The 19,919-nt window shown below is 36.3% G+C and overlaps 1 protein-coding gene across 4 annotated transcripts in view; it reads right to left on the reverse strand.

Annotated features, from left to right (window-relative positions):
• FOXJ3 (forkhead box J3) overlaps window positions 1-19,919 on the reverse strand; it is a 139,879-nt gene that overhangs the window by 49,392 nt on the left and 70,568 nt on the right. For 2 of the 4 annotated variants that reach the window (XM_027589476.1, XM_027589567.1), the window contains exons 5-6: window positions 8,721-8,804; window positions 405-452 (exon numbers count right to left, since the gene is read on the reverse strand). In XM_027589476.1, the coding sequence (XP_027445277.1) occupies window positions 405-452; window positions 8,721-8,804 (132 nt within the window). The remainder of the gene's footprint in view (window positions 1-404; window positions 453-8,720; window positions 8,805-19,919) is intronic. The other 2 variants (XM_027589730.1, XM_027589650.1) reach the window with 1 other exon arrangement.

Consider the following 19,919-nt stretch of genomic DNA (forward strand, 5'->3'; position numbering starts at 1 on the left):
AACACACACATACACTCCACCAACAGAAAAGAAGACACGTAGCAACCACATTCCCCTCTGTGTTCGTCTCTACCCTGTTTACTACAAACACATCTACCTCTCCACCTGAGATTTTTGTTTTTTGTTTTCTGTTGTTGTTGTTGTTGTTTTTCAGTTCAGGACCATGATTTGGCTTTGTGCAGGACAGGCCAGAAGTGCAGAAAAGGTAATGCCTCCAGCAGCAGCATCACTCAATGAGGGGGAAGAGGTGACAGATAGATAGCTTGCTGCCCAGAGTTCTAAACCACCTCCCAGTATTTCCCAATTTGACTGAGCCAGTCCATACACATAAGTGATTTGATAATTGCCCCACTTTCCTAGTATCACGCCTCAAACTACCTCTACTCAATTCCTTGTCTACTTACAGAGCTCAAATCATGACAGGGATCTTCTTTCCTCAAAAAGAATGTCTCCTGGAAGACAGGAAATCTTCCTTTAGCACAACAGTCCTCAAATTTTTTGATCTCAGAACTCCATTGTACTATTAAAAGTTACTGAGGTTCCCAAAGAGCTTTTATTTATGTGACATATCTATTTTTACTTACCTATTAGAATTTTAAACTGAGACAAAATTTATTCATTTAAAAGTGACATACTGCATGTTAACATAAATACTGTTTTGTATGAAAAATATAGTCTCCAAAAAAAAACTTAATGAGAAGAATGGCATTATTTTATATTTTTAAACAAATTGCTTTAATGCTTTGCTTAATAGAAGACCTCTGCATTCAATCTATGGCAAAATCACAGGTCATGTAACCCCTGAAAAATTACGAGTAAAAAAGGTAAAGAACATCTTAGTATTATGAACACAATTTTGACCCCATGGACCCCCTGAATGGGCCTCACACTGCCTTAGCATGACAGATTCCTATAAGCAAAGAATAATACTACAAAATAATCAAGACACATGATTTAATTTGGGGGGGGGACAATCAAAGAATGAACAGAGAAGAATATGTTTCTGTGATTATCAACATGATAAAAGAGATAAACTGTACTAATCTGAAGCACTCATTCTTTCAAGCACTTTTTTAAGCACTCATTCTTTCAAGCACTTTTAAGAACTGCTTAAAACCGGGAGTTCCCTTTTCTATTCCTCACCATTCAGTTCCCTTGTGATGAGGGAAGAGAAGGCAAGCTGAGGACAAAGCAGAAGCTGACACCACACTACCTTCCCCCCAGCCCCCGCCCCGCCATGGGATATATGTGACATTCCTCAGGCATCCCTGGCTGCCCTAAAGGAAAAACAAATAGTTAACTTAACAGAGATGACAATCCTACAAGACATCAGTCTCCCTCAGTTTACTTATAAAAGCCTTAGCAATAGCTTCCAGAAGGGAATGTAAATACAATTAAATGTCTTTGTAACCTGCAGCCCATCTACAGATACTTGAAATGGGCAGAGTGTAATGTTCCTCCAGGAAGTTCCCAACTATCTTAATGTTAATACCTTACCAGAAGGGTAAACAACCTTAACTAGACAATGGCAAGCCACCCCCCCAATCCTGTGTGTCTTTGGCATATGAAAGTTCTTTAGAAACATCCCTTTTCCTTACCTCCCCCAATCCCACAGTATATAATCAGCCATCCCTCAACCCCAGTGCAGCAGCTCTTTCTGCCCACGGGTCCTGTCCCCATGCTTTAATAAACCACCATTTTGCACACCAAAGCTGTCTCAAGGATTCTTTCTTAGTCGTCGGCTCCGGACTCCACCCCACTGAACCTCACCCAAAACCCCATCACTTGGCATAGTTTCAGTTTTCTAGTCTTCAAAAAAATCTCCGTAGGTAATATCCAGCTAATTTTGCTTTTTTCTACCCTCAGCAGCTTCCAGTAGACAGGGCACTTTTCAATATATTCTTTGGTTGAACTGAACAAGCAAAGCCAAATTAAAAAGCAAAATATATGCAAAAGGTTAAAGAGAAATAATCAGTATAAAAACAAACTAAGAGGACAGAAAAAATGAAATGGGGGGCATACACGCATGCGAGTGGGGGGTGCGGGGGGGTGCAGAGGGAGAGGGAGAGGGACAAGTTGACTCCATGCGGAGCCCAAGACAGGACTCAATCTCATGACTCTGAGATCACGACCTGAGCTGAAATTAAGAGTCGGATGCTCAACCACCTGAGCCACCGAGGTGCCCCTTTGGGCACTTTTTTAATGACTAGACTTGTACATGTAATTCCCCCTCACTCTTTCACATTGCCAGTCATCCTCATCTGCCTTATTTCATTTAACAGGCCTCACTGAAACATCAGTTCTCTGCTATATGAGCCCAAAGTTCTCAAGACCCTCATCTTTAGAGTGACCACATAATTTATCATCCAAATGCTATTTTGAGAATAGGGAACTATTAATTATGTTGAGACAGCAAGCAATATTATGAATTATCAGTTTAATTTCCTGCTTAACTAAGAGCTTCATAAGGAAAGAGTCTGTCTTGCCTACCTCTATTCCCCCAACACTTCGCTCTATGTGCTCGTTCTCTGAATGCATGAATAATGCAAATTAATTTCAAAGAGGAAAAACTCATCCAGATAAAATGAACTGCTCTGTTCTCTCCCAAATCCTGATACTATACCACCCCATATCGTATCTTTGATCATGACCTCTTATCTCATGCCTCCCTATCTGAACCCCCTCCAATCAGAATATAAACCTCAGGAGAGCAGAGAATGTCTGTTTTGTTAAATGATGTTTCCCCAGCACCTAAAGCAGTGCCTAAAGCTCGGTGAATGCTGCCTTATCTTGCCTTGCCTATCTCTACCTGAAAGCCAAGGCACAAAACCCATATGAAGCCATCCCAGATAGTCCCAGTAAAACAATGTCTCCTTCCTCTGCATACAGTAATGTGTCATATCTTTCTTATAAGACTTTCTATACATACTTTGACCTTGTGCTAGAATTCTGTTTTATTGTGTCTCGTTGTTCTTGGTATACTGCCTAACATTTTAGCACAATGCCTGACACACAGTATCTAGAAAACAAAGATGTGTCAAATGAAACTGGTAAAATGGCAGCATTTCACACAATTATGAGTACATATTAAGAGGCCAGATACCGTGCTAATTTTCTAGAGAACTTACTTATTCATGCATATATCCCTAGCCCAGGCCATTGTATTTCACAATGGCAGCTCCATCTACTCAGCACTGAGGGGTTTCAGAACAAGCCATCCCAGAACATGCCACTTTGGCATGCAGATTATTTTGAGCTGAAGGCAAATAAGACCCAGTAGACTGAGGAAAAACTTTTTACTTCCTCAACTGCCCAAAAGAATTTAGAAAGGGGCCTGTACCAGGAAGAAAGTTATTACCAGAGATAACTTTTTATATCTGACTTATCTGCATGGCAGGACAAACATTTATTTACCAAACATTTGCCCTTCTCCCACCTTCCTGTGAATTGCCTTCTTCTCTAAAGCCCCAGACCCACATCCCTTTCCCTAGCTCATGATGGTATATAAACCTCAAATGCCCGGGTGTCATCGAGTCTCATATCTTTGTTGGACTCCCATATGTACATATGTAATTAAATTTGGTTTTCTCCTATTAATCTGCCTTTTTATTATGGGGGAGAGGGAGTCTCAGCCAACAACCTAGAAGGGTAGAGGGAAAATTATTTTTCTCCCCTACAGCATCTTCCTCTTGCAAGGAGTATTTTATAAAGAGAAGATTCTTAACTGTTTTAATTCCATTCTCAACACTACAGGCTATCAAATCAAAGTTAACTTCCTTGATTCCAAGGCTTTAGGCTTTCTATTCCTTATCTAAATGTCCACACCCTAGCCTAAACTCTTCACTACAGTTAAAAAGGTTCTCAATTATGACCACCTGTACTTCTTGCCCCATCAACCCTGCACACCGTTTTCTCCAAGTGGAACAACATCCTTTACCATTTCTATCCAAAAAAGTTACATGCCGAGTTTCATTCCTCTTCCCAGAGGCCTTCTGAGGGCAGCATTATCTATTTTGAGTCACTTTAATTATCCTTGCCTGGTCTAACAGATTTATTAGTTAGTACTTGTTCTGTCATTTATAATCATATTTATGTCCCTAATCATGTATGTGTGTGTCTCTCTCTGTGTGTACATATATCAACTTCATATATACGTATGTTCAATGTGGGGGTTCTCTTCTAAAATCATGGACCATTAGCTGACAAGATATGCACATATACAAAGAAATCTGATGTACTGTTGTGATCTTCAACATAGCAAATACTAGTGGTAGGAAAGGACAGTTGTAAACAGCATAAACTCTAAAGGCAGACTACCTAGGCTCATAATGCTAGCTGGTACTTATTGTCCTTACTACCCTTTGACAACTTACTTAACATCCATACCTATCAGTTTCATTATTTGAAGTTACTATAAAAATTCCACAAGTTAATATATATAAATTTTTTAAAAAGCATCTGGGGGTGCTTGGGTGGCTCAGTCAGTTAAGTCTCTTGACTTTGGCTCAGGTCATGATGTCAAGGTCCTGGGATCAAGCCCCATGTCGGGCTCCACGCTCAGTAGGGAGTCTGCTTGTCCCTCTCCTTCTACCTGCTCATGTGTGTGCTCTCTCTCAAATAAAGAAATAAAATCTTTAAAAAAAAATAAAAAGCATCTGGCACATAAACTCAATATAATTATCTATTATTATTACAATGTTGTCTTAGCACAGATTATTATAAAAAATGACTATAAGCTAGGTGGCTTATCAACAACTGAAATGTATTTCTCACAGTTCTAGAGGCAGGAACTCCAAGATAATGGTGCCAACATGGTCAGGTTCTGGTGAGAACCCTGTTAAAGGTATCCTCACTGGTTTCTCACATGGTGCAAAGAGAGTTAGTTAGCTCTGTGGCCTATTCTTAGAAAGGCACTAATCCCATTCAGGAGGGCTACATTCTTTTGACCTAATTACCTCCCAAAGGGCCCACCTCCAAATACTGTCACACTGAAATTAGGGTTTCAAATATATGGATTTTGGGGGGACACAAACATTCAGTTCAAAGCAGTTGTTAAGACTTCTATCTTCTCACTTTAAAACTAAGGATACCGAAACTCAAAACAACAAACAATTTGCCAAAGTTACAAGAACAAGTAACCTGTAAAGCCAGAAGAGAAACAAAGGACTCCTAGTAAAGGAGCCTATTCATTTCACCATGCTAAACTTTATTCAATAATATTTTTAAAGTCTGCAGGTTCATTTTATGATAAAGAAAAAGTGGTAAGAAGATGAAAGAAATAAGAAAAAGGGAAATGAGAGACGTTTATATACGCAAGGATTAAGAAAAGAAGAAAGGAATGCTGTAATGATCAAGACAGAACATGGGCTTATGTTCATGTAAATAGAAGGGCCAGGGAGGTGATCCAGAGAAATTACGAATATTAGGTTGGAGATAACTATCTTGCTTTATTTTTCCTTAACTATCACGCTTTATTTTTCATTTAGGACATAAAGATATGGTTACTTTCATTTTTAAAAATCCATTCCCTTTAGCAGTTTAGAAAGCCAATTCTGTTCCTCTCAAAGCTCATCTCTCTCTGATGTTTACACATGGGAAAAAAAATTACAGATTTCAGAAATTTAATAAACTTTCAAGAATGTCAAAATATTTACCATGTACATTTTAAAAACTTTTAAAAGTTTAGGGATGCCTGGCTGGCTCAGTCAGTAGAGATGGTGACTCTTGATCTCAGGGTTGTGAGTTTGAGCACCACGCTGGGTGTGTAGAAATTACTTTAAAAAATAAAAATAGGGGGGCATCTGGGTGGCTCAGTCATTAAGCGTCTGCCTTTAGCTCAGGTCATGATCCCAGGGTCCTGGGATGGAGCTCCGCATCGGGCTCCCTGCTCGGCAGGAAGCCTGCTTCTCCCTCGCCCACTCCCCCTGCTTGTGTTCCCTCTCTCGCTGTGTTTCTCTCTGTCAAGTAAATAAATACAATCTTTAAAAATAAATAAATAAAAAATAAAAATGGGGTGCCGGGTGATTCAGGTCATGATCTCAGAGTCGTGAGATCGAGCCCTGTGAGGCTCATGCTGGGCAGGGAATCTGCTTAAGATTCTGTCTCTGCCTCTCCCTCTGTCCCGCCCCCCCTTGCTCACTGGTGCTCACTCTCTCTCTCGAATAAATGAATGAATGAATGAATAAATAAATAAATAAAACTTTTTAAAAGTTTCAATTTATGGGCCATGTTTAGTTTTTGAGAAAACTTTAACATATAAATATCATACTCAGAACCATCACTATTTGACTATCTAATGCGTTTCCTTAGATAAAACCCAATGGTCATTTAAAATACAAAGTGTTCTAATAAAAATACTACCTCCCCTCAGCTCCGAAAAACACCTCTAAATGAAAAAATAGACATAACTAGTTTGTCAGAGAAAGAAATTATGTTTTGTATGAAGACTATCTTTCAGAGTATTTGTTAAATGATATCTGTCTCCCTAATTATATATACTCTGCTTACAGCTAGAATCTTTCTATATAGTTCCTCTCCTACAGGAGCAACCAATACACAGCTCAGGTCAAAATAATTATCAGTAGTATTAACCAAAAGACTCTGGCTCTTTTATGGAACTATACTACAAAGGTAAGTTGTTGAAGCTTTTACATGCTTTTTAACTTAAAATGAAGATAAAAAGATAAACAGTAGAAAATATAGAAAATATGTGTCCAAAATATACACTGAAGAACAAATGCTTTGTATGTAAAACATACTTCTGTAATTTGAATCCTTTATTTCTATAAACTTCCACTGTAAAATGGACAATATGGTCTTCAGGAAAAAAAGGACTCTCAAAAATAGATTGATTGCTCTAAGAACTATGAGACAAGGTAACAATAAAATTCAGGGCTGATATCCAAAAGGAATGCACAGTTGTCAACCCAACTACCAATTCAAATTTCCAAAAATAATTCATGTTCCAGGAACTTCAGAAGAAGAGGACAAATAGGAGAGAAGGCCACGATTCCTCAGCCTTCCAAGATATACATCCTTGCTGATGCTCTGGGTTAACAATGTGGATAGCTCTCCCCTTCCTTCGAATTCTGGCAATAGAAGCTAAATGTTTTGTACTCCGTATCTTCACACAATTAAAGCCCAAGTGCTAAGTCTCCTTTAAAAGGCAGTAGTTGGAGGGCAGGAACTGAGGTTCATTCCCTCTCAAACCATTACATATGGTTTACATACATACATTACATACATAGCTCATCAACATCTGTCATACAACTTACCAGAAAACCATCCCACCAATACTAAACTTTAATTTCTTTTTTAAGATTCTGTTTATTTATTTGACAGAGAGAGAACACACACGCAGGGGAGCAGCAGAGGGAGAGGGAGAAGCAGGCTCCCCAACGAGCAGGGAGCCCGACATGGGGCTCAATCCTAGGACCCTGGGATCATGACCTGAGCTGAAGGCAGATGCTTAACCGAGTGAGCCACCCAGGCGCCCCTAAACTTTAATTTCTTAAACAGTGGTATGTATAAAACCAAAAGGTGTTCTGGCCCAAGAGTTCACCTCTAATTCTATATAGCTTGATAACTGGAATATTGAATTCCCTCTGCTGGCTCCATAAATCTGCCTCACTAAATCCCACTGCTGCTATACTTCATGAGCTTACCTGATCCCAACTTAAACCCAGCTTAAGGTTCTTATCTTTGAGATTGGGAAGTTTCATCTCACTACCAAGAATAGGTATAAAACAAATTTATTTGACCAAATGATTACCCAGTTTCTTTTATCTTATTCCCCTTGCCCTGATTTATTCTGCAAACATTTACTGATACTTATTATAAGCTGTGAAAAATACTAACACTGGAGATACAAATATATTTTCTCAGCTCTTAAGGGATCACAGTCCAGCAAAGGAGACAAATATAGAGACAAATAATTTCTACAAAGTGTGAGAAATTCTATAAAAGAACTTTGTAAGAGTTCTACAAGAACAAAAATAAAGAAATGAGGAAAAGTTTCACAATGTAGTTAAGGTTTGAAATGAGTCTTAAGGAAGAGCAGGGTAGAATGGTGTGTATATATGTGTTTTAGTTGAGATGACGAAAATACAGAATGGGGAAAGCTGAAAGCTAAAGTTAATGTCTGATGACAGCCCAAGTGTTGACCAAGTTTATTCCAACAAATAACTTAGGATATCAACTAGAGCTCCTTTTCTCTTTCATTGTTATAAATTAATTTTAACCATTAATTCACAAGAATGATCTTACAAACAACACTTACACATAGGATTTGGTATAAAAATTACTACATGGTTGGAAGCAGGAAAAAGTATTGTGAAGACAATCAGGAAAATTCAATGTAATTAGACTGCTTATCTGCAGTGAAAGGGACAGCTTTGTTACATAAAACCAGTCCTCAATGTTGTAGATACAGAGGAAAGAATACCAAATTAAAATTTAAGAGATCTGGATTCAAGGCTCAGTTAGACAGGAGGTGTGCCCTAATTATAAAACAAACTTTTTACTTAATTCCTAAACTACTTACCTCACTCAAGGGGTTAAGATCAAATAAAATGAGTCTGAAAGTGCTCTGAAGAAACAGAAATGCTATACAAATAAAATACTACCTTCATTAAGGTTGTACTTATTAGAAATGAACTTTAAAAATCTATATTGCTGACATAAACTCTATCATACTAAATTTGCGATAAAGAGCTTTTTACCCGTTCTACAGATCGTGCTCTCTTCTTTGGCCGAGTAGGCAGCGCATCTTCCTTCGGATTGGTGTCTATTGCCCAGTAGGACCCCTAAAGGTAAAAAAAGAAATTATATTAACAGTATATTATGGCAACTCTATACCATTAAGAATGGATTTTTATAATCCTCTGCTCCAGTAGCAAATGTTCTGCAGATACAACAGTGGAAAAGTGGCATCAGAAGATACACTAGGCTTTGTACTGAGAAAAGTAGTTTATATGAGGAAAAAAAGTCCATTTACACCCAGATTAAAAAAGAAAAAAAATCACAATCTGAAGTAGTGAGGTCCAAGAACTTCTACCACAGCCAAAGTAAAGTGCGGTGACCAACTGAACACACTTTTAAAATATATACTGATTCTTAATTGGACATATATGATAACTACAACAGCATAGGACATTCAAGTCTAACAGAGTTTTATGTATAAAGATACTATAGTTTCTATACTCTGGGAGCTTACAAATCTAAATGGTAAGTGAAACAATTTATAAAGACAAACTGCTTGAACACACTTTATATAATAAATGCATCCTGGGAAGCAATGGTCTGTAAATAAATCTTTTATTGCTTATTCTGTCACAACTTTATTATCCTCTCTTAGACACAAGTTCTCAGACCACTCATTTGAAAATATTATTTAGTCCCTACTGTGTTCCAGGCACTCAAAAACTGTGACTCCTTTAAAAAATATTTGAAAAGTATAGATCATAGCATTTACACATTGTTATACAGATGAAGAAACCGAAGTTCAAAAAGAGAAGTGGTTTGTTCAACCAAGGGTGTAAGAACCAGGACCAGAATCAAGGTCTTGCTTCCCTTCTCCCTCAACTGGTTTACACACACACACACACACACACACACACACACACACACACACACACACACACACACACACACTCTCTCTCTCTCTCTCTCTTTCTCTCTCTCTCTCTCTCTCTCTCAAGGGGGGCAAGGAATGAAGGAGAGAGTAAGAAAAGGAAAGAAGGGAGGGAGATATGCATCCCAGCTTCCCAGGCTCCTTTTCAGGCAGTATTTGAAATACAGCAGGAATACAGGGGAAATACAGCACTCATCTATCAATCCTCAAACTTGTGTCCAACATGAATTATCTGCTTAGAGTTCTTTAAGCATACCACGTCCTTTCTCACACAGCTATGCCTGCCCTACATGCTGATTTCACTGCCTATAATATCCACCCTACCACTAACAACCTCACATTCTACCTTCAAAATTTAGCTCAGATCTTATCTAAAGGTATCCTTCCTGATCCTCCCACTGTCCTTAAGAATTCATCATTCTATCCGTTAAGATCTCCATACATTTTATACATTTAGACTGTTGACTGGACTTAACATTTATAAACTTATTCGTAGGCCTGTATCCTTTCTGGGCTGAGTTCCTAACAGCAGAAACTCATTTCTATATCCACTGCGCCAGGCACAATGTTAGACACATTGCAAGTACTCAATAAACACTTGTTAAAATGGGAAGAAAAGCATTTGAACAAACTGTGCCAACAATGTTAACAGTACAGGGTATGATACCAGGCCTTCCCATATCCTAGTCTATGCAAGTACCTGAACTTAGCACTCATTTCATCACCCAGTCATTACTGGAGGATTCTCCCATGATACCTTTTCAAAGTAGTCACTGTAGTTTCAGCTAATTAGTCTACCAGACCTGATGTAAACTTGCCAAGAACCATGTAAAATGTACATGGTACAGAAATTAAGCACTAAAAATAAAAACAAGATTTTATGAGTAGGTTCAGCTAGCAAGTTTCAAAATAAACAAAGGAGGAAGAAAGGTTTATACTCGTTGCACAAGTTGAAAAATAAAGCAGGAAGAAAAAACCAACACTCATCAGACAATAGGTTAAAATCCACTGTTCACAGAAATGACAAATTCCACTGTTTAGTGTTGTTTTCATGGGTGTATATTTGTGTATTAATCTGGGAAAACTACTCACTGTCCACACATCAGACTGATTATTAAACATTTTAAAACTATAAAAAAGTATTTTTCCACACAAAATATGATTGACTGTGGCTTGTCACAAATACATCAACAACAAAGAAAATTATTGTTCATAAGTCTAACTATTCAGGATGTACTCACAAACCCCTAAATGCCCAAATGCAAATACAAACAGCCTGAAATGATTCACAAAAGAAATTGTAAAATCTTCCACCTTAAGTAGCACTTGTTAACCTGTCTGAATTTCATCTGTGAAATCACAGGTTTGAATTAAATAACCTCAAAATTTCCCTTCACAAATCAAAACCACAAGATACCTTTTCACACCCATTAGGAGGTCTATTACCAAAAAGTGTTGGCAAGGATGTGGACAAACTGGAGCCCCTGTACATCACTACTGGAATGTAAAATAGTGTAGCCACGATCGAAAATGAGCTGCAGTTCATCCAAAACTTAACAGAGAATTGCTGTATGATCCATCAGTTCCACTTCTAGGTATATACCCAAAAGAATCAAAAGCAAGGACTTGAATGGATATTTGTATACTCATATTCATAGTAATATTATTCACAAGATTAAAACGTAAAGCAATCCAAATGTCCATCAACAGATGGATAAATAAAATGTGGGACATATAGTCAATGGAATATTATTCAGGAAGCAAATTCTGGGGTGCCTGCGTGTCTCTCAGTCGGTTGTGTCTGCCCCTCCTCCAGCTCACGTGCATACACGTGCTTGCTCACTCTCTAATTTTTAAAAAATAAAAATATAAGGAAAGAAATTCTGACATATGTATGCTGTAACATGAGTGAAATCATGAAGACATCATGCTAAATGAAATAAGTCAATCTCAAAAAGACAAATATTGGGGCGCCTGGGTGGTTCAGTTGTTAAGCGTCTGCCTTCAGCTCAGGTCATGATCCCAGGGTCCTGGGATCAAGCCCTGCATCCGGCTCCCCGCTCGGCAGGAAGCCTGCTTCTCCCTCTCCCACACCCCTGGCTTGTGTTCCTGCTCTCGCTAACTCTGTCAAATAAATAAATAAAATCTTAAAAAAAAAAAAAAGACAAATATTATGTAATTCTACTTACATAAGGTACCTACAGTGGTCAAAACCATAAACACAGGAAGTAGAACGGTGGCTGCCATGGGCTGGGGTACTGAAGATAAGGAATTACTACTTAATGGGTGTACAGTTTCAGTTTGGGAAGATGAAAAAGTTTTGGAGATTGATGGTGGTGATGGTTGTAAACAATGTTAATGTCTTTAATGCCACTGTACCATACACTTAAAAAATGGGTTAAAATGGTAAATTTTATGTTCTGTATCTTACCACAAAAGGTCCCTTTCAGCTACCTTTAAAAAGCAGTTACTTTTGCTCTTCCTTATTAAATAATTTTTCTCACAGAAACTGAACTGCCCAAATACAGCCTATCAACAAACACACATTCCATCCAATTTCTTCCCAGAGTAAGGCCTACTACTCTAGGCTCATGTGCAACAAGTAGGAAACGACAGTTTTTTGTTGTGTGGTTTTATTTTTAAAATCAACTTTATTGGAGTATTTAAATTTTTAAGATTTTATTTAAGACAGAGAGAGTGAGTGTGAGCGCACATAAGAAGGGTGGAGGGGCAGAAGCAGGCTCCCCACTGAGCAGGGAGCCCAATGTGGGGCTCTGTGGAGCTCCATCCCAGGCATTACCTGAGCCAAAAGCTAATGTCCAACCGACTAAGCCACCCAGGCGCCCCTATTTTCACCCATGTTTTCTTCTAGATGTTTCGTAAAATAGTCTTAACCATTATGTTAAGGTCTCTGACTCAGGGTTAACTGTCTGTATAAGGCAAGGATCAATATAAATTTTCCTCAAACCCACATATACAGCACCACTCCTTGGAAAGACTATATCCTTTTCCCACTGAATTACATTGGCATCTCTATCAAAAATCAGCTGCATATATACACGGGTCTATTTCTGAACTCTAATCTGTTCCATTGATCTACATGTCTATCCTTATACCAATACCACTGTGTCTTGATTATTCTAGCTGTATAAAAGCCTTGAAATCAGGCACTACAAGTCCTACAACTTCGGTTGTCTTCAAAATTGTTTCGCCAATTCTAGGTCCTTTGCATTTCCACATAACATGAGAACCAGTTTGTCAGTTTCTTAAAAAAAAAAAGTTTGCTAGAATTTTTATTGGGATTGCATCAACCCTATAAATTGATTTGGAGAAGACTGACATGTAACAATGAGTTCTCTATTCCACAAACCCATTAACATGCCATAGCTCTTCATTTACTTAGGTCTTCTTTTATTCCTCTTAGTAATGTTTTACAGTTTTCAGTGAAGAGGTCTGCATTTATTTTGTTAAAATGTATCCCTAAAGTATTTCATTGTTTTGCACGCTACTGCAAATGGAATTGCTCTTGTTAACCTGCACTGGTTCCTTGGTAGTTTAAAAAAATTATACTGACCTTGTATCTTGTGACTTTGCTAAACTCATTTATTAGTTCTAGAAGCTTTTCCATAGCTTCTTTAGGATTTTCTACATATGCAATAATGTTGTTTGCAAACAAAGACAGTTTCACTTAGTATTTTTCAACCTGGATGTCTTTTCTTCTTGCTTTACTCCACTGGCTTGGACCTCTACTAGAATGTTGCCTAACAGTGAATGCAAAAATCCTTGTTTGTTCTCAGTCTCAGAAGCATTCAGTTTCTCATCATTAAATATGATGTAAATTGTTTTTGACAGATGCCTTGTTAATCAAATTAAGGAAATTCCTTTTTAGCCAGCTTGCTAAATGAGTTTCAATTTTTTTTCTACACTTAAGATTTTTCTGTTTTATTCTACTACTTAGTGAGTTATATATTATCAATTGGTTTTCTAATTTTAACCTGCACTGCGTTCCTGGGACAAATCCCACTTGATCACAACATATTCTCCTTTTCATATATCAATGAATTTAATTTGCTAATATTTTGTTAAAGATCTTTGGGTTTATGTTCACAAAGGATACTGGATAAGTTTTCTTATTATTTCTTTGCCTGACTTTGGTATCACAGTGATGCTGAATTCATGAAATGAGCTGTAAACTGCTCCTTCATCCGCTATTTTTTTTTTTAACTTTCCGAAAGATTGGCATTGCTTTTTCCTTAAATATTAAAGCTTCTGGTTTCATTGCTTTTGTTTATTTTCTCTTTTATTGATTTCTAATCTTACCTTTATTGTTTCCTTCCACTTACTTTGGATTGAATTTGCTCTTATTTTCCTAACTTCTTAAGGTAAATGCTTACATAACTGATTTCAGACCCTTCTGATTTTTCTAATTTAAAGCTGTAAGCTTCTTCCTAAACACTACATCCACTGCATGTCACAGATTTTTACATATTCTGCTCTCATTACTACTCAGTTCAAAATATTTTAATATCCCTATGATTTTGTCTTTGAACCCAGAGGTACTTTAGAAATGCATCATTTCATTTCTAGACATTTGGGTTTTTTAAAATATATTTTTGTTAACTGATTTCTAATTTAATTCTACTAGTCAGAAAACATACTCTATAAAATCTCACCCTCTAAGTAATCTACTAAAACTTGTTTTCTGGCCCAGCATGTGGTCTATCCTGGTGAATATTTACTGTGCTTTTGAAAAGAATGTATATTCTGCTTTTGATGAATGTAGTATTAGATCCTTAAATACTTACTTGTCTAACTGTTCTATTATTTGCTGAGAGAAATGTGTTAAAATCTCTTCCTATTATTGTGGATTTCTTTTTTTAGTTCTGACAGTTTGATTTTTTTTTTTTTGGAAGTTCTAGTTTTTCGGGGGTTTGGTTTAGATTTTTTTTTTCCCTAAGATTTTTATCTTTAAGTAATCTCCACCCAGTGCACGGCTTGAACTCACAACGTTGAGATCAAGAGTCCCATGCTCCACCGACTGAGCCAGCCAGGCACCCCAAGAAGCTTTGTTTTTTGGAGGCACACACATTTATAATTCTTAGATGCTCCTGAGGCATAGGTCTTTTCTTCTGCTATCTCTATGATATGCTGTTAAGGCCACTCAGTGAATTATCCATTTAGTTATAATTCTTTTCAGCTCTACATTTTCATTTGGTTCTTTTCATTGTTCCCATCTCTCTACTGAAATTCCCTGTCTGTTCATTCATTCATTATTTGAATATACATTATTTCGATTCTTTCAATATACTTATATAGTGGCTGTTTTGAAATTTGTGTCTACTAAATCCTTTCTCTGGGCCACTTGTTCACCTGATTCAAAAGCTGAGATAACTCTCTTTCCTGAGCCATACTGACACCAGTCTCTTTCATTTCCTACCCTTTTTAGGCAAGTTCTCCATGAATTTTTCCCTCAGTAATGAACCATGCTGAATTCCAACGTAAGTACTACAATATTTAGAAGGACATGTGGTATCCTAAAGAGAACATCTATCAATCAACATACCTGGGTTCAGACCCCAGATCTGGTTCAACAATCTTGAAAAAGTTACCAAACCTTTGATCTACTTTCCTCATATCTGTGTCATAGAGTTATCATGACAATTAGCACTAAGTATATACTAGGAAATCTAGTTATTACTATTTAACTATAAACAAGAAGTGTCCATAGGACAGAGATGTTAAGTCATTTTACAAATAACTTACAGGATAAATAATAAAGAAGACAGTGGACACAAATTTATGAGCTATTTTAATGGGAATATAAGTTAAAACATATACAATACATACTATTTTTATTATATTCAAGTTTTCCTGGTTTTGAAAATATATACACCAAAATGGTCAACATCTCCTGAATACAACTAATTGCTCAACTGTCATGCATAGAACTAAAACGAATATCTACCTTAGAAATTCTGATTCCAAATTTCCAATCTCTAAAATGTTCTACTTTTTATTACTTCTAGTTCTTTAACTTATATTTTACTACCAAAAGGCAACACTGACTCCAGATTTCAAATATATATTTAGTAGATTTAGCATATTATTATTTCTGGTTCTTCTTGCACTTATGTTTTCAAAATCCAGTACTTTTGAAATTTTTGATGGCTCAGAATTTTGGTCAAGGATGCCCATCTCTGCTCCAAAATTGTAAAACATTCTCATATTTGGTTTATAAACCCCAAACAGAATGAGGACTCTGATTAACTTTTTCATTTCTGTATCATCTATTTCCTCGCAAGCACTTTTGTATACACATCAGGTTTCAGGATTTGTCCTCTTATGATATCAAGTGAATTTGGTGCAGAAATATAAAAGATGAAAAATACTATCAGAAGACTTTCCAGAAAAAACAGGATGATTTTGATTCTAGTCACAAAATACTGTATGATGAAGACTTTCTTCCTGAATGACTAAAGGGATGAGAATATTATATTATCTTTTTGTCCTCAGAAATATATCAATAACTCAGTATTTCTTGGATTTGGGAAGATTAATCTATCATTAGATGATGATTATCAACATGACAATTAGAGTCTAAAGTATTGCTGTCTTTGTATTCATTTTCTGGGATTCTACAGATAAAAGTAAACCATTTTCCTTTGTCAATTTTCATCTTTGTCCTTATGGACAGGGAAAAAACCCTAAACTCTCAACTTTATTCAGTGGAAGTTAAAAGAAAAAAAATCTTCAAATGGTTTCTATAGACTTTTCTTATACATTCTTGAAAGTGGGCAACATAGTAATAAGAAAACTGAAGTATAACCACGACGATTTCATTACTACATCATCTTTCTAGATCATTCAATCATTCTTTTGTAGTCTTGTGATTTTAATATTTGGGCATGATGGAGAAAAAACTGATGGGCAATGATGAAATAAGGTGACATAATCATTTCAAGATTTAAGAAAAACAAGATCAATAAAATCCCATAATGCATGTTAGATTTATAAAAAGAATCACATGCTAATTGCAAGATAGAATAAGTTTTATTCTTTTTTAAAAATATATAACTTTCTTATTTGTTCTTTAGAAGATTTCGAAGAAAGAATAAAAGTAATAAAATAATCGTCTTTACAAATTAGACTGCTCAAAATAGATACTCGAAAACTGAATTGGATCCAATGGACCCTGATGATATACCAAGGATTAAATAAAATATATATGAAGTATTTCCTCCTCCAGTATTTGATCACATATTGTTTTGTATTAATTTTCTAATACTCTTCATCTCCTACAATTTCTATTTAAGAGAGAAGCACAAAAATATCTGGCAAATCTTGACTTTTAAGGGCTTTTTTTTTTTTTAAGATTATTTATTTATTTGGGAGAGAGAGAGAGAACGCTGGGGGGGGAGGGTCAGAGGGAGAAGCAGACTCCCCGCTGAGCAAGGAGCCCGATGCAGGGACTCGATCCCGGGACTCCAGGATCATGACCTGAGCGGAAGGAAGTCGCTTAACCAACTGAGCCACCCAGGCGCCCTTTAAGGGCTTTTCTATTACAACTTTTATTTGATTGCCAAAGAGAGTTGAGCCTACAAAAGTTAAACTCTAAAAAAAAAAAAATTTTTTTTTTTACTTTATTTATTTTAGAGAGAGAGTGCGAGCACACAAGCAGGGGGAGGGAGAGGGAAAAGTAGACTCTCACTAAGCATGGAGCCTGACATGGGACTCGATCTCATCAGGACCTGAGCTGAAATCAAGAGTCGATGCTTAGCAGACTGAGCCACCCAGGGGCCCCTTATCTTTTCACTTAACATTTGTTTTATTCCTACTTTGCACAAGAAAAAACAAAAGATTAATAATAACAGCCAAAATATATTTAGTGAAGCTTAATATCAGAAAGTAAATATAAGAACAAGCTATTACCTGGACATAACCTGAATATTTAACCCACCACTGGGAAAATGACACATGTTGAAATCACACAAACTGGCTAAATTTCTCAAACTATGGGCAGATACCAGAAAGGTAAACAACCTTTCTCTTTATGACAGTTCATGAAGGGTTGATCATGTTACTCACAATGCTAACACTAGGAATACAAATAAAAAGGAAGTCTCAGTCCTCAACTGCGGTGAAGGGGACAGAAAAGATACCTGTATAGTTAACTCTCACCACTTTCATGTCCTTGCTCAAAAGTCACTTTCCCAATGGGCTTACCTTATTACTCTTTTGAAAATGGCAATCCACTTTATACTACTCCATATTTTTCTACAGCATTTTTAATTATCTAACATTCTATATAATTCTATGATTTATGTTATTTGTTTATTGTTATTCTTCCATAAGGCTCTAAGTTCCTTGTGGGCATGAATTTTTGTCTGTTTTGTTTCCTTATGTATTCCAAATACCTAGAATAATGACTAGCACATAAAAGGCAAGTAAGTAATCAGAAAGTGCTAAGTGAGACAACTGAGCTGAAACTCAGGAAAATCAAGCTCAGATGTGGTAGAAGGGAAAGGAGGGGGGGGGAGACACAATTTTAGGCAGAGGAAATAGCTCAATTAGCATTTTTAACCTGGCATTCATGAACTCCTAGAGGGTCTATGCAGGACTCAGGGACTTCATGAAATTGCATAAGGTGAAAATGCTGAAATTCAGCATTTCCTTCCATTATGAATGTAAGGAACAAATGATGATATTAGGAATATCTAAAAATCAGATTGATTCCTGTCACATTAATAGTTTTTGTCTCAAAATGTCAGTCATTACTTCTCATTACTCATTTCTACTTTTGTTATTTAACATGCTACACATTCAAAAATAATAATATGCTACCACATTCAATTTTGTTACTTAATATTAAGGAAGCATGTAGATTATTGTATCATAAATTTGTCATATTTTATAACTATTTTAATATAACTGCTTATCTTTTTAATCCTGTATAGTCTAGCTTAAGCATTTAAAAGTATTCTGAGAGGGAGTTTCCAGGCTTCCAAAGAACTCCCAAATTAAGCCATGGCATAAACCACACAGAGAATTCTGGTGCTAAAGTCACAGATCTATGAGAATAAATAAGAAATTAAAGAATCTGTTCATTTGACTAGGTTTAAAAAAAAAAAAAAGACTTGGTAAGAGATGAGTCCACATAGCTGAAGAGAATTTTTTTTAATTTTTCTTTTGCTTCACTTGAATGCTATTTATTTCCTTCAATATTATTGTGGCATGCTGATTCTAAGTTTTCTTGTAATTATTAATTCATAAATGCTGAAAATTCATTAAAAATGTATTATTGATACTAACCCATCCAGAACTCAAAGTCTTAAGAGCCCTTAAAGTACTTATTTTTTTAACTTCTCCATAAGCTATCACAACTAGGCAACACTGAAAAAAGTGCTAATACACAATTATAATCACTTTCTTATGTAGTGAAATCTTTTACACAGTGAAGACTGGTCAACAACTTTCAAAAAAATCTTTATCTCTAATATATTTTATGAAATTCTCTTTATAAGTGATTTCCTCCCTAGACCAGAAATTTTAATGGTAGTGATCTCATACCCATCATCCTTGTGTCTCCAGAGCCAAACTTTATAACTAGCATAAAGTTATAATATATATTTAATATATATATAATTTTATATAAATAACAAATGACTGCCAAACTTAACTCCAATAAATGTCTTATTTGAAGATACATTTAAATTATTAAAATAATGAAAAATTCAGAACATCCAGAGCTACATGGGACTTAAGATACTGCAGCTCTACTTGCTTTTATACATACCCAGCATTTCACTCCTTAAGTTAAAAGGAATAAAGGATGTAAAGACATCCTGTGCTCACAGACTGGAAGACTTAATATTGTTAAGATGGCAATATGCCCCAAAGTGATCTCTAATTCAATGCAATCCCTATCAAAATTGCAGTCAGTTTATTTGTAGAAACTGACAAGCTGATCCTAAAATAAATATGTATTTGACCTAGAATAGTCCAAACAATCTTGAAAAAGAACAAAGTTGGAAGATTCACATCTCCTAATTTTAAAATTTACTATGAAATTACAGTAATTTGAATTAAGAGTCTAGAAATAAAATAAGTATATATATATATATATTTTTTTTTAAGATTTTATTCATTTATTTGACAGAAAGACAGCCAAAAAGTGAACACAAGCAGGGGGAGTGGGAGAAGGAGAAGCAGGCTTCCCACCGAGCAGGGAGCCCGATGCTGGGCTCCAGCCCAGGACCCTGGGATCCTGACCTGAGCCAAAGGCAGACGC

This window comes from Zalophus californianus, chromosome 4 (genome assembly GCF_009762305.2).
Source record: "Zalophus californianus isolate mZalCal1 chromosome 4, mZalCal1.pri.v2, whole genome shotgun sequence".
NCBI lineage: Eukaryota > Metazoa > Chordata > Mammalia > Carnivora > Otariidae > Zalophus > Zalophus californianus.